We start from the raw sequence: 18,661 nt of genomic DNA, 5'->3' as shown, positions 1-18,661 counted from the left end.
AAAATAAAAACTTAAAAACTGTTTTTTAAAGATAAAAACGTAAATATGTTAGATATAGAACGTGGTATTTCATTTTCAGTAGCTCTCCAGATGACTTTTGAGAGATGCTTTTTTCACTTCAACCAATAATTATCTCTTTCTTCTTAATGGCAGGTAACAAATTTTACCCCCCCCCACCCCAAAAAGAAAAAGAGAATATTCTTTTTCAATAGTATAATATTGAAGAAAAGTTAGAAATTAGAAATTTTATGATAGTAAATATGTGTTTAAAAATAACATACAATAATTAATAAAATATATGATTTGAAACTAATTAATAATAACATATTAAATATATATGATATTAAAATAACTAAAAAATTAGATTAAATTGTAAATAAAACGAAATTTAAATCAGATTAAGAATACTAAATAACTACATAAATCTTAAGTTGGTGTCAAGTTAATTTGTGATACCAACTCAATCAATAACATTATTAATACATCAGATTAAGAGGACTAAATAAATATATCAATTCTAAATTGGTGTCGAGTTAATTTGTGACACCAACTCAATCAATAACAATATTAATATATATACAATTGATGAAGGTAATAAAGCGTGGATGATAAAACTAAAACATATATAAAAAGATAAAAATAGAGTTTTGGTTTAGTAGTAAATTTAACATTTTATCAATACAATTGGTATGGTTTCAAATCCTATACATATTTTTATTGTTAGTTTATAAATAAAAAGATTAAAAATCATCAAATAATATAATTTATTTTAAATATAAAATGATATTTTTGTAATTTTTCTAATTGAGTTGGTAGTAGTAAGATTTAAACACAAAAATATAAAAATATATAAAATAAATTAATATTTTAATTTATATAAATATATAATACTAAATAAGAAAAACAAATATACAGATCTATCAAATCTTAACAATCCAAATGATACAATTGTGGCTTGAGTTTATGAGAGGGCATGCATGAATGATTCCATCGTTGACCATGAGACCAGCGTGATCTTTTAATTAATGTGAGTGCTACTGCCACGATTTAATAATAATAAAAAGAAAAAGTAGAATTTAATTAAACTAATGAATAATAAAAATCATATGATTAAGTTTAAGATTTCAACAGAGTACAAGTTAATTACAATTACAGCTATATAATATATTATAATTAAAATCAAATGGATGAATTAAAATAAAAGTCACATGTATTGAATTTAAATTAAAATAATTGGAAAAAAAACAAATATAAGATTTATGTAAACGCCCAAACATAAGAAAAGCAACATTTCAAAATGGTTCTATTTTATATGGGTTTTAGATTTAAACTAAAATGTAGTACTATTAAAATGCATTAAATTTCGTTAATTAATTTTGGACCAGCGTGGAAAATATTATGATAATACAATCTCTACCCAAAGCCACATTCTGACATATTGTCAATATATATATCTTGGCCGGTTGACTTGATATTATACATTGTATTCCAGCTCTTTACGTCTCCCGTGGCGATGGAGGGAGCTGAGCAACCGCTTCTTTTCCCTCGGCTAGACGGCGAGGAGGAACAGTTACTTTCTAGACCATCAAACATCACATTCACCCCCGGCACCGATGACATCCCACCAATCAACAGCGTCCGTGACTTCTTCAGAGAATACCTGATTGAGTCCAAGAAGCTGTGGTTCCTGGCTGGCCCCGCCATCTTCACCAGCGTCTGTCAATACTCTCTCGGCGCTATCACTCAAGTATTTTCCGGCCAAGTTGGCACTCTGGCCCTCGCCGCCGTCTCCGTGGAGAATTCGGTCATTGCCGGTTTCTGCTTCGGCGTCATGGTAAATCTGTAAATTAGATTTCCGTTTTCATTTGGGTCGCTAGCTTAGTCAAAAATAACACTAATTACAATTCTTGATATTAAAACTTGAATAGCTTGGGATGGGAAGTGCACTTGAAACTTTATGCGGCCAAGCATATGGAGCAGGGCAACTTGATATGCTAGGGGTATACATGCAAAGATCATGGGTCATCCTCACCGCAACGGCTTTGATGTTAAGCTTGTTATACATATTCGCGGGCCAACTTTTGAGGGTAATAGGCCAAACGGAAAGCATAGCGGAGGCCGCTGGAATATTCGCAATATGGATGATACCGCAACTGTTTGCTTACGCGTTTAACTTCCCGATGGCGAAGTTCTTACAGGCGCAAAGCAAGATGATGGCGATGGCGGTGATATCCGGGGTGGCGTTCGTTCTGCACTGTTTGTTTAGTTGGCTGTTGATGCTAAAACTGGGTTGGGGATTAGTTGGTGCAGCCATTGTGTTGAATGCGTCGTGGATTGCCATAGACGTGGGTCAGTTTTTGTACATAATTAGCGGCACTTGTGGTCAGGCTTGGACCGGCTTCTCTTGGAAGGCATTTCAACATCTATGGGGATTTGTCAGATTGTCTTTTGCTTCAGCTATAATGCTCTGGTAAGTCCAACCTAACACTTGGGCTTCTTTGTTAAAATCCAAATTAAATAAAAACAGGGAAGTAAAGGCTATTTTACCAAACTAATCTAAAAAAATATTATATTTATAAAAATAACCTAGATTTAAAAACAGTCACCAAAATAACCTAAAATAAACAGTACCCATTGGTTTTTTGCACCCATGATTGCTTAATAATTGTGTCAGACTTAAAAAAAATTAATTTTTTGGGTTTTGGCCTGTCAATGGCCGGAACTCAGGTATTTTTTTTAAATTGTATAATACTGATATACGAAAAAAGGAAAAAAGAAAAACGAAAAAAAAAAAATTTTGGGTGCTGGTCTGTCAATGGCCGGCACCCAGTACAAATTTTAAAAAAAATTTCTTTTTTTTTCGTGTTAGAATCAGATATAAATATAGGAAAAAGTTAAAAAAAATTTTGGGTGCTAGCCTGTTAATGGCCGGCACCCAGTACAAATTTTAAAAAAAATTCTTTTTTAATTAGATATAAATATACGAAAAAAATAAAAAAAATTTTAGGTGCTGGCCTGTCAATGGCCTGCATCCAGTACAAATTTAAAATTTTTTTTTGTATATTTATATCTGATTCTAACACAAAAAAAAGAAAATTTTTTTAAAATTTTTTTCGTATATTTATATTTGATTCTGACACAAAAAAAAAGAATTTTTTTTTAAATTTGTACTGGGTGCCGGCGTTTTTCTTTTTTTCCTTTTTTCGTATATCAGTATTATACAATTTAAAAAATACCTAAGTTCCGGCCATTGACAGGCCAAAACCCAAAAAATTAATTTTTTTAAGTCTGATACAATTATTAGGCAATCATGAGTGCAAAATACGAGTGAATATCATTTATTTTAGGTTATTTTAGTGATTATTTTTAAACCTTAGTTATTTTTGTAAATATAATATTTTTTTAGATTAATTTAGTAAAATAGCCGGAAGTAAAAAAGTTACTTTAGAAATGGAGCTTTTTATTTTTTTTGTTTCAAGCAAAACAAAAACAGAATCCCCATGTTTTGCATGTTTAAATCCAATTTATTATTATTACAAAATTGAAGGAGTATGTTTAAGTATAAAAGTGTTAACACAAAAACATTTGCAGTTTAGAGGTATGGTATTTTATGGCATTGATACTTTTCGCTGGATACCTGAAGAACGCTGATATATCTGTGGATGCGTTGTCTATCTGGTGAGTGTCATTCCTTGCTTTTCTTTTTTTTAAGCATCATTTTAACCCCTAGTTGTCATTACTTGTCTTTTATTAAATATTCTTTTTATATTTGTTTAAGATAAGTGTCACTTTTGAAGATTTCAAAGTAATCTATTGCACTCGACTATGTCTGGTAGTATACGCAGGCCTACAGATTAGTTGGGTAGGGTATTACTTCTCTTTATTAACTATTCTTTTTAACATCACTATTACTTTTTGAAGATATAACAAGTTAATCATTGCACTCCTCTATTAGTATATGCAGATCTATGGATTACTTGGGTTGGATGGGGAATCTAGATTGTAATTTTTTTTTAATTATTTCAGGATTTAAGTTTAAAGCTTGGGGTTTGTTCTATTATTAATTATTATGAATTTAAAGTTATATAATTGATGTAATATATATTTAATAATATAATAATTCAAATCTAGTAATTTAATTTTATAATTTTCATAAATGATTGGAACCAAAATTATTATGGGTAAACTTTTGGTTTTTATGTAATTCTAACAATATAATTACTAAATAAATTTTAAATCATATTCATCTTAACAAAAAAACATTATTTATAACATAAAATTTAAAGTATAAACAATTAAACTAAAAGATAAAACACGATATCAATATGAAATATAGCATCAAAATTATATTTTAAACTCTTAAGAGAGTCAAAAGTCGTACAATAATATAGATCCGTCTTAAATACAAATATTCTAACATGAAGCTATCCCAAGTGGTTTTAAAACAAAGAATATTATATTTATTTGGGTTTTGACTTTATTTGAAATTTGGTATAATATTAAAAATACAAATTTACTAGACTAGTCGTCATCCACCAAATTTAATTATGAGTAATGCTCTCAAAACTCACATTAATACATAATCTTTTACTAAAAATGAAGCCAAAATCATAAACAACAATATCTTAGAAACAAAGTTATATATCAACAAATTTTGGAGCTTTGTAATTACCAAAAAACAAAAACAAAAAAAAAATTGAACTTTGCTATTCTCTGCCTTCAAAGAAATTTAGAACTTTGCTGATCAGAAAACCGTGCATAAATTATATCTCACTTATAATATATAGATTTAGAAAGAGAAATATACCAAATGCATAATTTATTTTTGAATTAACAAATGTATAAATTAAAAAAAAAAAAAAACATTTCAACTAATCGTTAACTGATATTTATATGCATCAGTTAAAGCCGATCTCTTTTACCACCTTTTGTTAGTTGAAAACTTCAAAAGAGAAAATACACTAGTAATCATTTCATACTTAATTAGTTTCTTTTATTGAAAATAGTTTTGGAAAAATAATTTATAAATTACGGACTATTTTTTTGAAAATTTTGATATTTCTTGGTGTTTAGATAATTATGTGTAAAATATTTTTTATTATTTGATTATTATTTTTAAAATTATTTTCTAAAAGTTGTTCTTAGTAAAACAAATATAACATAAATATATTTGTTACAATTGACAATTAAAATTTATTTTGTAATAAGATAGTATTTTTATAACAATAAATATCATATATAAACTCAATAATAAACAATGTTTAATTAAAATTTAATTTAAATTACATATATTAAAATATATGAGAGCGAAAAGTGACACATTAGAGCTGTAAGGGATAAATGAAGCTAAGAATGATTTAAACAAATGCTTATATTCGTATAATTAAAATAATAATATTTTATACTATAAAACATTTAAAATTAAATATTTATAAAGTGTAATATATATTATCAAAATATTAATATAAATATTTTTTAATTATTTAAAATTTAAAATTGTTATTTTCAAAATATATTATATATATTATTAATAATTTGTTAAAATAATTAATTATATTATTAAACATAAATAATTAAATATGGATGTTTAATAATATTATATTAATATTTTTAAAAATTAAAAATTATTATAGTAGTTTGGAGGTTGTCGTTTAGTAACGTGGAGTACTAATTGCGTAACGTGGAGTAAATGAAGGCAGGTGGGCATTGCAGAAGAGGAGAGTCAGGACCATTAATTGCGTCACTTTGATCGATTTCACCACAAACTCGACGCTCGCAGTTTTGTCACTGACACATCACATGACTTCTGTCTAAACTTTTCATCATATTAATAAGAAAATTCCAGTCTAACATATGCTGAACTTTTGCAGTTTGAACATACTGGGTTGGACAATCATGGTGGCTTTTGGAATGAATGCAGCTATAAGGTGATATTGAAACTGTATTAGTATCTTAATTAAATACAAAAAATAATTAATAATTACGGCAGACATTAATTTTTGTTTATAAATATTTGAATGAATGTGCAGCGTGAGAGTTTCAAATGAACTGGGAGCAGGGCATCCAAGAACAGCGAAATTTTCATTGCTGGTGGCCGTGACATCTTCGTTTATGGTTGGTGTCATAGTATCCCTAATGCTCATCATCTTTAGGGATGATTATCCCCGCTTGTTTTCAAATGATTCACAAGTTCAAGAGATGGTCATAGACCTCACTCCACTCTTAGCCCTCTGCATTATCATCAACAATATTCAACCTGTCCTCTCAGGTTTCGTCTTCTTTGCTTCTTAATTAGTTTCAGGGATATCAGTTGCCTTTAAAACATTATAAACAAAATTATTTATTATATAGGAATGGCCGTTGGAGCTGGATGGCAAACTGCTGTTGCCTATGTAAACATTGCATGCTACTATATTTTTGGAGTTCCTCTGGGTCTCACATTAGGTTTTGCGCTTAACCTGGGTGTCAAGGTATGTATCTTCTCCATCATCCAACTCAAATAAAAACTTTTCAAGAAAATCTTTATAGTGCAAGAGAATTTAAAAAAATGCTGAGTGCTGCAAACACTCAATTGCTTCTTTTAATTTTACTCTCCAGGGAATTTGGTGCGGGATGTTAACAGGAACAGTCGTGCAAACTTGTGTACTAGTAGGAATGATTTACAGAACCAATTGGACCAAAGAGGTAAGAAAAATTAAACAGATAAATAGAAAAGAACTACAAATGTTGCATCTAACTTGAATTTTATATATATTTTTTATTGCAGGCTTCAATTGCGGAGGAGAGGATAAAGAAATGGGGAGGCGAAATTCACTCTGGAGAGAAGAATATGCTACAAGATAATAATAACAATAGCTAAAAAGAATCTTAATAAGAGCTATTGTGTTTTCATCTATTGGAGGAACCCCAATTTCAGTTAGAGAACTGACAATGATAGATTCCAATTTGTCCACATTGAATTAGAATTTTCTTATGGGTTACTTCCGCTCTTTTATTTACTAAGACATAAGAAAACTAGTTTTCACGTTCATTTTCATGAGAACGTCTATGAGATTATCATTCCTATTAATAGTGGCATTAGGTTTGAAATATTTAAATAAAGTAATTATTATCAACATCCTAATTTTAAATTATCTTGAACTATTATTTTATTTTTAAATCACGGATTTGAATTTTATATAATTATTTTTACATTTATAAATAAAGTCTTATCAAGAAATTAAGTGAAAACCATTTCATAAATCTTTCATCAATAGCTATCAATGCATGTAAACATTTTTTTTTGAGTGCATAACAAACAATGTATAACTAACATGTGTAGATGATATAGAATTTTTTTTTTATATTTCAAATGTTTAATTAATTTTAATTTTATATAACATAATAGATTTCTTTTATTTTAGTTTTTAAAATTCTTGTTTTCATCTTCAACATCCATTTATTAATCATAGCTCAGAATATAATTTTTAACACAAATTTCTTTTAATTCTGACAATGTTTTGTGAAATCGAGGAATTCGTGAAGACCTGGCCATATTTTAAACACACGGACTCTCTTAAATAATTCTTACCATTAACCATTACAATAATATTAGTGCCAACAAAATTAAAATTTAAATATATTGTTTAGCGAAACAAAAAAACTCCAAATAAATGTAAACATTCTTTTCATTAAATTTCACGTCATTTATCACATGTCAATCTTACATTAGCTATTTTGTTCCCTCATAAAAAACTAACATCATTAGTATTTTTGAGGTAATTTATATGACATTTAACTAGTTTAAGTATCAAATTAGACCAAAAAAATTTAAGTATTGAATTAAGAAAAAATGTCGAATTAAGATTAAAAAACTAAAAAAAAGCTTAAATATCGAATTAAAAAGTTTTCAAACTCAAGCAACAAAGGTTATACTAAGCCTTGTTTTTATTTTCTTGTGTTCCATGAACCATTTTGTATGTACATTTCACCTATACCTTAGGATCTTCTATTAAACAATTGGGTTATAGGTAAAAAAAAACCTTCAAAGAAAAAAAGGGAAAAAATTAATTAAGTTAGTACACTAATTTCGCACCAAATTAAGCTATGTTGTTAATAAAAAAAATTCAATTGAGCTTTTTTGTTAATTATTTCTGTCTTTTATTAAGATGAACAAAATAAATTGACAAACAATAAGATGGTAAGATGTGGTAACTTCCAATTTAATTTTATATTTTCTCTTAAAAATAATAAAAAATTAAAATTATTAAAAATTATAAAATTATTAAAAATTAAAAATATTTAAAAAATAATAAAATTGATATAAACTTATAAAAATTATAAAGAAAAAATTAAAAACTTATAATCAAATTAACAAAACATATTTTGAATTTTATAAAAACATATAAAATTATTAAAAACTTATAAAAATAAAAAAAATATTAAAATTGATATAACCTTATAAAAGTTATAAAAGATTATTAAATATTATAAAAATTTATAAAAAAAATCTAATAAGTTCTAATAAATTATAAAATTTATTTTTTTAAATAAAATTATAAAGTGTTAAAAATATATAAAAATTCATTTTTTGGTTTCTCATATTGAAAATTAAATCCCTAAAATCAAAATGAGCACGTGATAATAGACCAACCGTTGGATAATGAGAATAATTGTTAGAATCAATGTTGTTTGAATTGAACCAGATCAATCGCTCAAACCATTTAGACTGAAATCGGAAAGGGTACTGGTCCAAAGAAAGTAAATTCTTTTTTTTGGTTACCCAACTCTGAAATGTTACAAAAATAGGATTTTTTTTCAAAAATAACCCGAAAGCTTTATTACTTAAAAAAATGACCTAAAATCTACAATGTCGGGCGATGTCGGTGCCAAAATATTGGTCCATGTAATCATTATGGTATTGTAACCTCCCTAACCTGGCCTAGACATTAGACTTAAATTCAAGGGATTACATCAGCCACCGAGATGGCCTAGCAGGGTTATCGGAGTTTTTGAAAATAATTATTTTAAAACATTTATTTAATTTAGTAGAAAACTTAGTTTAAATGTCGATTTATTATACCTCAACGTTTTAATTATTGTTTAGCAACAGAAAAGATGGTATTTACTTATGTTCTTAATCTTAAGAAGGATAGGTTTCCTGTAGGCTGCTCATGACCCGCCACAAGAGAAAAATTTCGAGGACGAAATTTTCTTTTAGGGTGGGAAAGTTGTCATGCCTGGTCCCCTGAGGACCCTAACTTAAAGAAAAGTTTGGGAGCTAATTGGATGGAAAGGGGAACTTGATGACTCTAATGAGATATTTAGAAAACTTGAGTGGTTGGTTAGAGGATGATTAAATTTCAATCATGGTTTAGTTAGATTGGAACCGGTTGGTTGCATAATGGGAGACATAATAATTAAGATTAAGTGGTAGCAATGGTTTGTGGAGACCGTGCTGATGGAGTATATATAGGTGTACGTGGGAATGAAATTCCTCTCAATTTTGCTTCCCCAAAATCTCTCTCTAAGCTTCGTCTTCTTCAGTCGCCATGAAGAAGAAGAGGATGTAGCTAAAGGAAGTCATGCATGTTGCAACCTTAATGCGAATTTGAGTCTAGAAGTACAAAGATTGAAAACTGGTAAGCTTCCTTATCCCTTTGAACTTGTGGATTGAAGAAAAAAAAGTAGAGTAAGAATCCTTCGAACTTTTGTAAAATTATAAATTATGGGTTTTAAAGTTTGAATGACTTCAAGTTAATCGATAAATTATTGTATGCTTAGCTACGAGGACGAATGAGGATTTAGCATTAGAATAAGCTAAGCTATTAAAAATAAAGAAGAAATGTGAGTTTTTATATCCTTTTCTGAGATGTTGAATGAATAGCATAAATTTGGTGTGAATGTGGTAAATGACTCATGCATTAGTTGGCTTGTTCCTTATTACTATGTTTTTAGTGATTCCAAATATTTGTGTTTGTATGCTATACATGGTAAACCATGGCAGGAAATTATTAAAGGGATAGATGAAGTTAGGATGGGAAAAAGGGTGATTCTATTAGATATCGCCATACGGTATTGCTGAGTGCAAACTATGATGTGCAAAGCTTCGGGCCTTGCAGAGGAGACAGTGCGATGTTTGAGCATCAAGGTTAAGAAAGGTTAAATGGAGGAATAGAAGGAATGCAATGGGAAGTGTAAATAAGAAAGATCATGGCTAGGCCATAGATCCAATTAGAGGTTATACGCCTAAAATGAGTAAGACCATAACTGAAATATGTTATGATATCATGATAGAAATGAGTAAGACCATAGCTAAAAGATGCTATAACATCATATGAAAGTGCACCAAAATAGTAAATAAGACTAATACCATAGCTGAAAGACCCTATAGCATCCTTTGATAGTCCGTCGGGATAGTAAACACGGGGTTATAGTGAGTAAGACCATAGCTGGAAGACACTACAGCATCATGGATAGTCCATCGAGACAGTAAACACAACCAATAGAATTTTGTAGGACTTTAAACATGTGTTATATTGTGTAAGACCATAGTTCGGCTATGGTGTCATGTGGAGTCTGCTGGGGCAGTAATCACTGGGTAGTCCGCGAGACAGTAAACAAGGGGTAATCTGTTGATATGATAATCAGGGTAAAGTCTGCTAGAATGGAAGACATGAGAATACCACCAGCATATTCAAAATGGGATAAAAGAGTGTGAGACCATATCTCAACTATGGCAGTATGAAGAATCAACAGGGAAAGTGGACACGGGAATTCTAAAGTGGAGGATCTTAGCAGCAACAATAATTGATGAGGGTCGCCAAAAAGGAATGAGCTCTAAGGCTGACGAAACAAGCGAGAATGTACTTGACAAAGGACCGAGACTAAAGAGTCCACGAATAAGGGGCTATTAGTGGTGGCTAAGTCTATCGAGGTCATACAAGGTTAAGTCACTTGAGTTGGAAAAAGAAGGAGTCCGTCAAGGACTAGCTGTCGAAATCACTTTTAATAATTTAAAAGAATAGGTATCGATTTTGAAAATGGGAATGGAGTCGCCACCGATCATTTATTGAGGTGTGATCGGATCACCTTTAAAATAATTTTAGGTCTGCGAATTTTGAGAAAACAGGTTCGGGAGTCGGTTACACACGAGGAAGGGTTAGCACCCTCGTGACGCCCAAAATTGGTACTGAATTGATTGTTTAATGTCTTAATGTCAAATTTTTGAAAAGATTTTAAAATACAATCTCTAAAGTTTAAACTTGAGTAAACAAAAAATGAATAATAAGACGGACTCATTTTGGAGAAATAAATTGCCACACCTAATGAGTTAGGGTGCAACAATTCGATCTTTGGAATTAAATGTGTACCCCTTTTTTAAGAAAATCATGTATTCGAAGGAGGATATTTGATTATTTAAGTCGATCAGGAAATCCAAGCCCAATAAGTTAGGGATCAATTTTCCCGAAATTCTTAAACGTCAAACATTGCCTTTACTCTAAAATTGAGATAACAAAATGTCGTATCCAGTAAGTTAGAATCCAACATTTTGAAATCTTAAGAATTTTATTGTAGAAACCATGAGGTTTTTTTTATTACCCAAGAGATGCTTAATTACCCGAATTCATCAGAAAAATTGAAGCCCAGCAAGTTAGGACACAATTCTCTCGTGAATTATGAATGTCGAGTATTATAACATCTAAAAGGGATTTCGATACTTAAACCATGTTAAACGCAAGATTTAATGAAAGAAACTCAACGGAATGATATACAATATTCAGCAATCATTTGTAAACAAATTGCAATCTAATGATCTACGAATAATTAACAAATGCAAACAATCAATACAATGCACCCGAGAACAATTCTCACATCATATATATTATGTTAACACTTAAAAACTAAAGAATTTAAAGTTCATCAAAACACTAAATAAATTAATATGCATGCAAAATGTATGAATTTAAAATGATTTAAGATGTACGTATAAGAGAAATTATAATTCGAATAAATTGAAAATAAATATTATATGTAAGAATTTGAAATAAATCACCATTATGGTTAAAAAGGAATTGTCAAATGGAATAATAATACCCGAATAAATAAAAAAGATCATAGTTTTAAAAACATATACTTGTTAATTTAAATCAATAATATTTATAAAAAAGGGAATGACATATGATATATAAAATAAAAAAAAGTGAGATACACCAAGGAGTTTTTTTGAATTCATTATGTATGTTTTAAGTATAAGTGGGAAATACAATAATAAAATCAATAATATACATTCGTATGCAAAATAAACCCATTTGATATAAATTATATATACATATGTGTTTAAGATAGTATTATAAACGCAAAAGTATATGGATAAACATTTAAAAAATATTATGAAATGTGTAAATAATAATTTACACCAAATATATGCTAATATATTAGACTAGAAAAATAAAATAATAATGTGTAATGAAATAAAATAATGTATGTGTGTATATATGTGAAAATAAGCAACTATGTATGTTAAAATAATATTACTAATAATAACAATAGTAAAAACAACAAATAAAATGATTTTTAGCAATAACAATAAACAGAGGACAAAATTGTCAAAAAAAGCCATAATGTAGGGTAAAAATCTAAAATAAATAAAAAAAGGGGTCCAAATCGCGAAACGCGCATAACATGGGGGACCAAAAGGGGAATATTCCCCACCCTCTAAAACGCGGCGTTGCAAGTTGGACTAAAATGAAAATCACAGGAAAATAGGCGGCCCAATTTAAAAGAACGATAGAAACTAGATTGAACCCAAACGAAAAAGTGGAGGACCTGACGCGCAAATAGTCCTCCCCTACCAAAACACGCGGGTCAAGCCGCGATTGGATCGCGTTATCGGGTGGGTCGCAGGCCATTAAACGGCGCCGTTTCTTTCGTTGCCTATGAACTAAAAAGAATAAAATAAAACCTAAGTCTTCAGCAGCCTTCTTTTTATTTTAAAAAACCTAGAGCAGAGAGGTACTCCCCCATGCGCCGTTCGAAGAACCAGCCGCTCAGAGACCTTCCTACCTCTCGCCCAACTCCGATAATAGCGGAGTGACCGACAGTTCGGCAATCAGGTACCTCATTTCCCTCTAATCTCTTATTTTTTATAAATATATATACTTATATATGTATTAATAACAAAAACAAAGAACAAGAGGAAGAAGAACGATTGGAAAAAGAACAGAATCACAAAGAGAGAAAAAAGAAAACCTTTGTTGTATTGCTTTTCTTTTTTCTTTACAATCTGTGTATGTGTTTTTGTATTGAATCCCCCATTTACAGATTCTCGAAAATGGCTTTATATAGCCAAGATAAAACAAACAAACATTACAATGAAATATGTATTTTTATTTGCTGTTGTTTTTTGTTTTTGTTGCGTTTTCTGTGCGTTTGTTGCGTTCGTTGTGTGCAGGGGGCTACTTGTGCTCTTTGCGTGTTGATTTTCTGCAGGCATACGGAGGCTGTACAGTGACGTGGAGGGAGGTGTTCGAAGGTGCGCGTGCGAGGAGGGGCTGATTGCGGCGCAAGGGCAGAAGGCTACTGCTAGGGTTTCTGATTTTGCTTGGTATTGGGCCGTCAGGCTAGGGATAGCCAATGGGCTGGCATTGGGTATTTGGAACTTGGGTTTGAGCCATGTTTGGCCTAGAATTTTTGTAATTTGGACTGCTATTTTATTGGACTTTTTTTTTGTTTTAATTTGATTTTATTTTACTAACGGGCCGGGCAAAAATGGGCTCTTACACTAACCTAAGGCAAGTAGTTTGTCCAGGAAATAGGGAGGATAAGAATTTGAAACCCAAGGAAATAAATGACAGATAACCAATGACCGACATTGGGTCTCCCATCTAAGGTTGTGTGGGAAAATAAATTTGGTTGAGGTGTGTTCAAGTCCATGTTCCTAGAGAACCCATATCTAGAAGAAAATTTGTGTATATTACATATAGAGAAGAAGTTAATCAACGGTAGGCTGTAGGGAAAAGGGAGAAGACAAAGACCTCATCGATACAATCAACTAATGGCCAAGGATGACTAGAGAGTGGAAAAATTATTTTTAAACTCCAATCCCTTAGTTTTGAATTTTGCTATATGTCTATTATGCAGATTCCCACTAAGTTTTATTGAACGTACAAATGGACTGCTTAATTAGGGGATAAAGTTGTCACCGAAAATCGAATGGAGGTTGAGCCAGACTTCGCCAACCTGAAAGAGAAGGGAGTGGCTGCCTTAACATGCGTATAAAAGGGTGCTCCTAGATACTATGCCTCGGGGTTTTAGTCAAGCCATAAAATTTTAGAGTTTGAAAGTCAAAGTTTTAAATGAAGTTGTAAAGCAGAAATTTTAAAAGTTGTTTATGCTAGTATATATTATGGTGTATTGTCAATTAGTTGATAACATAACTCAAACGTGTTAGCCAGTTATTCAGGATTTGTATCATCTGAGACCCGAACTCAGAGACCAGGTCGAGTATGGATGTTACAGTTTTCAAATCGAAGCTCAAAATTGAAAGTTATGAGTATTTCGAATTTAGGGACTAAATTGAATAAAATGTAAAAAAGTTATAGGTATTAGAAAAATAAAATTGTATAGGTTCATACATATCATGGTATAATATGAAAATTGTTGGTATTGATGAATTATTTAAAATAAGTATAGATCAAGAATTGGATCAAACCGAAGATAATCAGAAAGAAGCCAAAATTATCTATTAGCCACTTAAAATTTAACTTCTTTGTTGCTTTGACCAAGTAAGTTCATATGGTAATTATTCATATGGATTATTATGTACTTGGTTTCTAATTATATGTGATTGGCTGTGAATTGGTTCAAAAGTTGAGATTTGGACTAAATTGTAAAGAAATGTTAAATTGTGTAATGGATGATAAAGGTTGGGATACAATTGGCATGTCAATAGGGTTTTGTGTGCACTATTACTGGATTGGTTACAGATGATTACTGAGTTCCAGCATTTGTTATAGATACTCAGATACATGTGGCATATGTTTAGCTTAGACAAGTAACCTGGTGTCTTTTTAAAGTTTTAGCCCAGATGAGTAACCTGACACAAATATATTTAGCTCGGACGAGCAACTGGTGTAATAGAGATACCCGTGTATCCAAATCCATTTACTAGAGTTCACCGGTGTAATGGAGATTGCAAAATTGTTGTACAAAATGACATGAATTGATATGATAAGTGATTTAGATATTATACAGTTTTATTATATGTTAAAGTTCACCTTGTTGTTATTGTGATTTTTCATGTCTAGACAATTTATGTCAAGCTAGTAGCTTATTGTGCTTAATTGAAAACTAAATTAAACTTTTGTTTAATGCCTATGAACTTACCAACAATCTCCGTTTGTTTTCCATTTTTCTTGTAGATTGTTACCCTTGGAACATGTCAAGCTGGATCGACTAAAAGCTTACACTATCCTATCACCAAATCTGTGGATGTTTAATCATTTTGAACTTAGGGTTGTGGCATGTATATAAGTGTCTTGGTACATACTTTAATGTTTGAAAGTCTTGATGATTTGAACATGGAAATGAATTTGGCTTGTGAAGATTTTGTATATGTTTCATGGTAATGTTTGAAGTTTTGAGGAGGTGATATAAGTACCTTCTTGAAATTGGTATACAAAAGATTGTGGTAAAAGGTAAAATGAATGGTTAAGTGGATGCATGTTTTTGAAATAATTGATATCTAGTTGAAATTGGTATGATTGGTTGTCATGTTTGAGGTAAGTATTGGTTTGGAATTAATATGGTTCATATCAAGGTCATGAAGGTTATGATGAGTGAATTAAATTTGTATGTAATTGTAATGGAATGGCTTGATTCAATATGATATAGCATAGTTGAAGGTCGACATTTGAATGTTTGAGCTAATTGATATGTCTTGATTTGCTTTAAATCAAGTGCATGAAGGTTATGATGAGTGAATTAAATTTGTATGTAATTGTAATGGAATAGCTTGATTCAATATGATATGGCATAGTTGAAGGTTGACATTTGAATGTTTGAGCTAATTGATATGTCTTGATTTGCTTTAAATCAAGTGGATGTAGTAATTGAATATGAAGGTGTTATATCCTATGTGTATTGTATAATTGTAGAAACAGATGTCACATTGCGACGAGCTCAAGACTCCAGGCCCGGTGCAACGAGGAACCTCCTCTCCGCGACGAATCGATGTTTATAAAATTTTGTAATTAGGTCATTTTTCGATCATGGGTTAGCATTAGAGCATTTGTAAGGTTGTGTAAGATCAGATAATGGTTGACTACTACATTGAAAGTTAAATGAGTAAGGTTACTTCGGCAACGAATGTAGCATTTCATAGCTTGGACCCAATGATTTTGTAGGGCAATAGGTGTTACATAATTCATGTCGGGCCTATGTAAAAATCCTTGTGCTACAAGTCTTGTTTTATATCTAACAAATTTATTTTTCTCATTTGGTTTTCACACATACCCATTTTTACCCCACTTGCTTTACATGTTTAGGTGTTTGGACAATAAGTCCAAAAAACTCACATTCAGCAAGCAGAATTAATTTTGCTTGTATTGTGTCTTTCCAATTTGGCCAATCTTTTCTACTTCTACATTCCCCAATAGATGTAGGTTCAAGATCCTCATTTTCTATTGTTATTTCAGTAGCAATATTATAAGTAAAAATGTTGTCGGCAACTATATCTTTTCGATTCCATATTTTTCATGTAGTGACATAACTTATCAAGATCTCTTCATTATCACTATTTTCAGGTACCTAAACCTCTTCTGAGATTTTATGGTCAGTTATGTCTTTGGTCTTTTCTTGGGCACTTGCCTTTATAATATGACCATCTAGAGCATTTACTTCTTTCTTTTTACGAGTATTCTTATCTTTGGAACCAATTGGTCTACCACGCTTTTGGTGGGGCTTACTTTTATTTACTAGCAGATTATCCTACACAGATATCAATACAAATTAGCATTTTCAGTTGGTACATGAGATTCAGTAACTCTTTTAAGGTTAATAAATACATTGGCAGCTGATTTGCAATATTCTGTAAATGTATAATCTTCTAAGCTTCCAGTTCATATTGATTTGTTCAAGATTCTAAATGAGATGATAATGATGTGTCACATGTTTCCTTTACCAATTTTTTTCTTTATCCCATTAAGGTTGGGAATATTGTTTCATCAAAATGAAAATCGACAAATCCATGTTGTAAATAAATTTCTTGCCATTGGTTCAATATACTTAATTGTAGAAAGGGATTTATACCCAACATATATTCTCAACCTCTTTTGAGGACCTATCTTTGTGTGTTGTGGTAGAGCAATTGGAACATATACCATACATCCAAAAATTCTAAGATGGAAATATTTGATTTTTGACCAAATGCCAATTGCAATAGTGAGAATTTATGATAACTTTTTTGTCAAATGTGAACAAGTGTTGCAGCATGTAAAATAGCATATCCCCATACTGAAACAAAAAGCTTTGTACTCATAAGTAATGGTTTAGCAATTAATTGGAGGCGTTTAATAAATGATTTAACTAGACCATTTTGTGTATGAACATAAGCAAGAAGACTTTCAATTGTTATTCCAATAAACATACAATAGTCATTGAAAGCCTAGGACATGAACTTACTGATATTATCATGACGAATTATCTTAATTACATAATATAAAAATTGTACCCTTAATTTAATTACTTGCACAAGTAATCTCGCAAACGCTAGGTCACTAGTTGACAATAAGCACACATGTAACCATTTTATAGATGCATATATTAAAACTATAAAATATTTACATGGTCTACATGGTGGATGAGTAGTATATATCACCTTGAATACATTCTAGAAATGTATAGGATTTTGTCCCAATGTTAGATGGTGATGCTCTTGTAATGAATTTTCTTTGAGAACAAGAAGCACATGAGAATTTCTTAAATTGAATAATCTTTTGGCTTTTCAATCGATGACTATATGAATTCTCAATTATTTTTCGCATTGTTGATGACTCGGGATGGCCTAATTGGTCATGCCAAATAGTAAATGTACTTGGATCTGTAAACTTCTGATTTACTACAACATGTGTTTCAATCATACTAATAGTAGTATAGAAAGTTGTCCATGGTCGGGTCGGGCCAGCTTGCCTCAAAAATGGGAGGGTTTGGGCACAAACATAGGCTCAAAAAATGGGCTAGGGCAAAAATGGCCCATTTAGAAAATGGGTCAGGTCTTACGCAAAGTTCTTTTGGCCTGGGCCTGGCCTGTCCCGAATTTGCAATAAAAAAATCCCTATTGTTTTGTTGTTGTTTTTCCATGTTTTGCTACTGTTTTGCAATAAAGAAAATGGGCCACAATTTCACTATTATGTTGCTACTATTTTGTTGTTAATGTTTAGATATTGTATAACACTTGTTTTATTGTTAATTTTAATACTATTTTAAAGGTATTTGCTTGTTAAGTTGTACTTATCTTAGTGTTATTTAAGTATAAAGACTTTTTTAATTAATTTTCAATTTTTTGGGAAAAATTTATTTTAATATTTTTAGTGTACTATATTTTTTAAAAAATTATATAAAAAATAAAAAGTTTTAAAAATTAATACGAGTCAAGTTTTAGCAATTTTTATTCGGGTCAGGC

The 18,661-nt window shown here is 30.5% G+C and overlaps 1 protein-coding gene and 1 long non-coding RNA gene across 3 annotated transcripts; both read left to right on the top strand.

Moving 5' to 3' along the window:
• The first annotated feature begins 1,383 nt into the window (after positions 1–1,383).
• On the top strand, positions 1,384–7,030 carry LOC107909699 (protein DETOXIFICATION 29). The gene is made up of 8 exons (XM_016837329.2): positions 1,384–1,834; positions 1,929–2,470; positions 3,592–3,678; positions 5,871–5,927; positions 6,030–6,268; positions 6,352–6,470; positions 6,598–6,684; positions 6,767–7,030. Exons 1-8 carry the CDS (start codon positions 1,514–1,516, stop codon positions 6,857–6,859), a joined length of 1,545 nt encoding a protein of 514 aa, XP_016692818.1. The 5' UTR covers positions 1,384–1,513; the 3' UTR covers positions 6,860–7,030.
• A 5,651-nt stretch (positions 7,031–12,681) lies between these two features.
• On the top strand, positions 12,682–13,716 carry LOC107909700 (uncharacterized). Of its 2 annotated transcripts, none has more exons than XR_005910482.1 (2): positions 12,682–13,094; positions 13,471–13,716. It is a non-coding gene; the product is annotated as an uncharacterized lncRNA (long non-coding RNA). The 2 variants fall into 2 exon arrangements; XR_001687311.2 differs by having other exon boundaries at positions 13,433–13,716.
• The last annotated feature ends 4,945 nt before the right edge of the window (positions 13,717–18,661 follow it).

Source organism: Gossypium hirsutum, chromosome D02, assembly GCF_007990345.1.
Source record: "Gossypium hirsutum isolate 1008001.06 chromosome D02, Gossypium_hirsutum_v2.1, whole genome shotgun sequence".
NCBI lineage: Eukaryota > Viridiplantae > Streptophyta > Magnoliopsida > Malvales > Malvaceae > Gossypium > Gossypium hirsutum.
The sequence above is the reverse complement of the archived record's forward strand: the minus strand, read 5'-3'. Positions and strand labels throughout refer to the sequence as shown.

What these genes read in the sequence shown, in the direction of transcription:
- LOC107909699 (XM_016837329.2), top strand. Translation starts at nt 1,514, where the DNA reads ATGGAGGGAGCTGAGCAACCGCTTCTTTTCCCTCGGCTAGACGGCGAG. An exon ending in GTGGATGCGTTGTCTATCTG is followed by an intron (nt 3,679 to 5,870) that starts GTGAGTGTCATT and finishes GAACTTTTGCAG; the next exon opens with TTTGAACATACTGGGTTGGA. An exon ending in CGCTTAACCTGGGTGTCAAG is followed by an intron (nt 6,471 to 6,597) that starts GTATGTATCTTC and finishes TTTACTCTCCAG; the next exon opens with GGAATTTGGTGCGGGATGTT.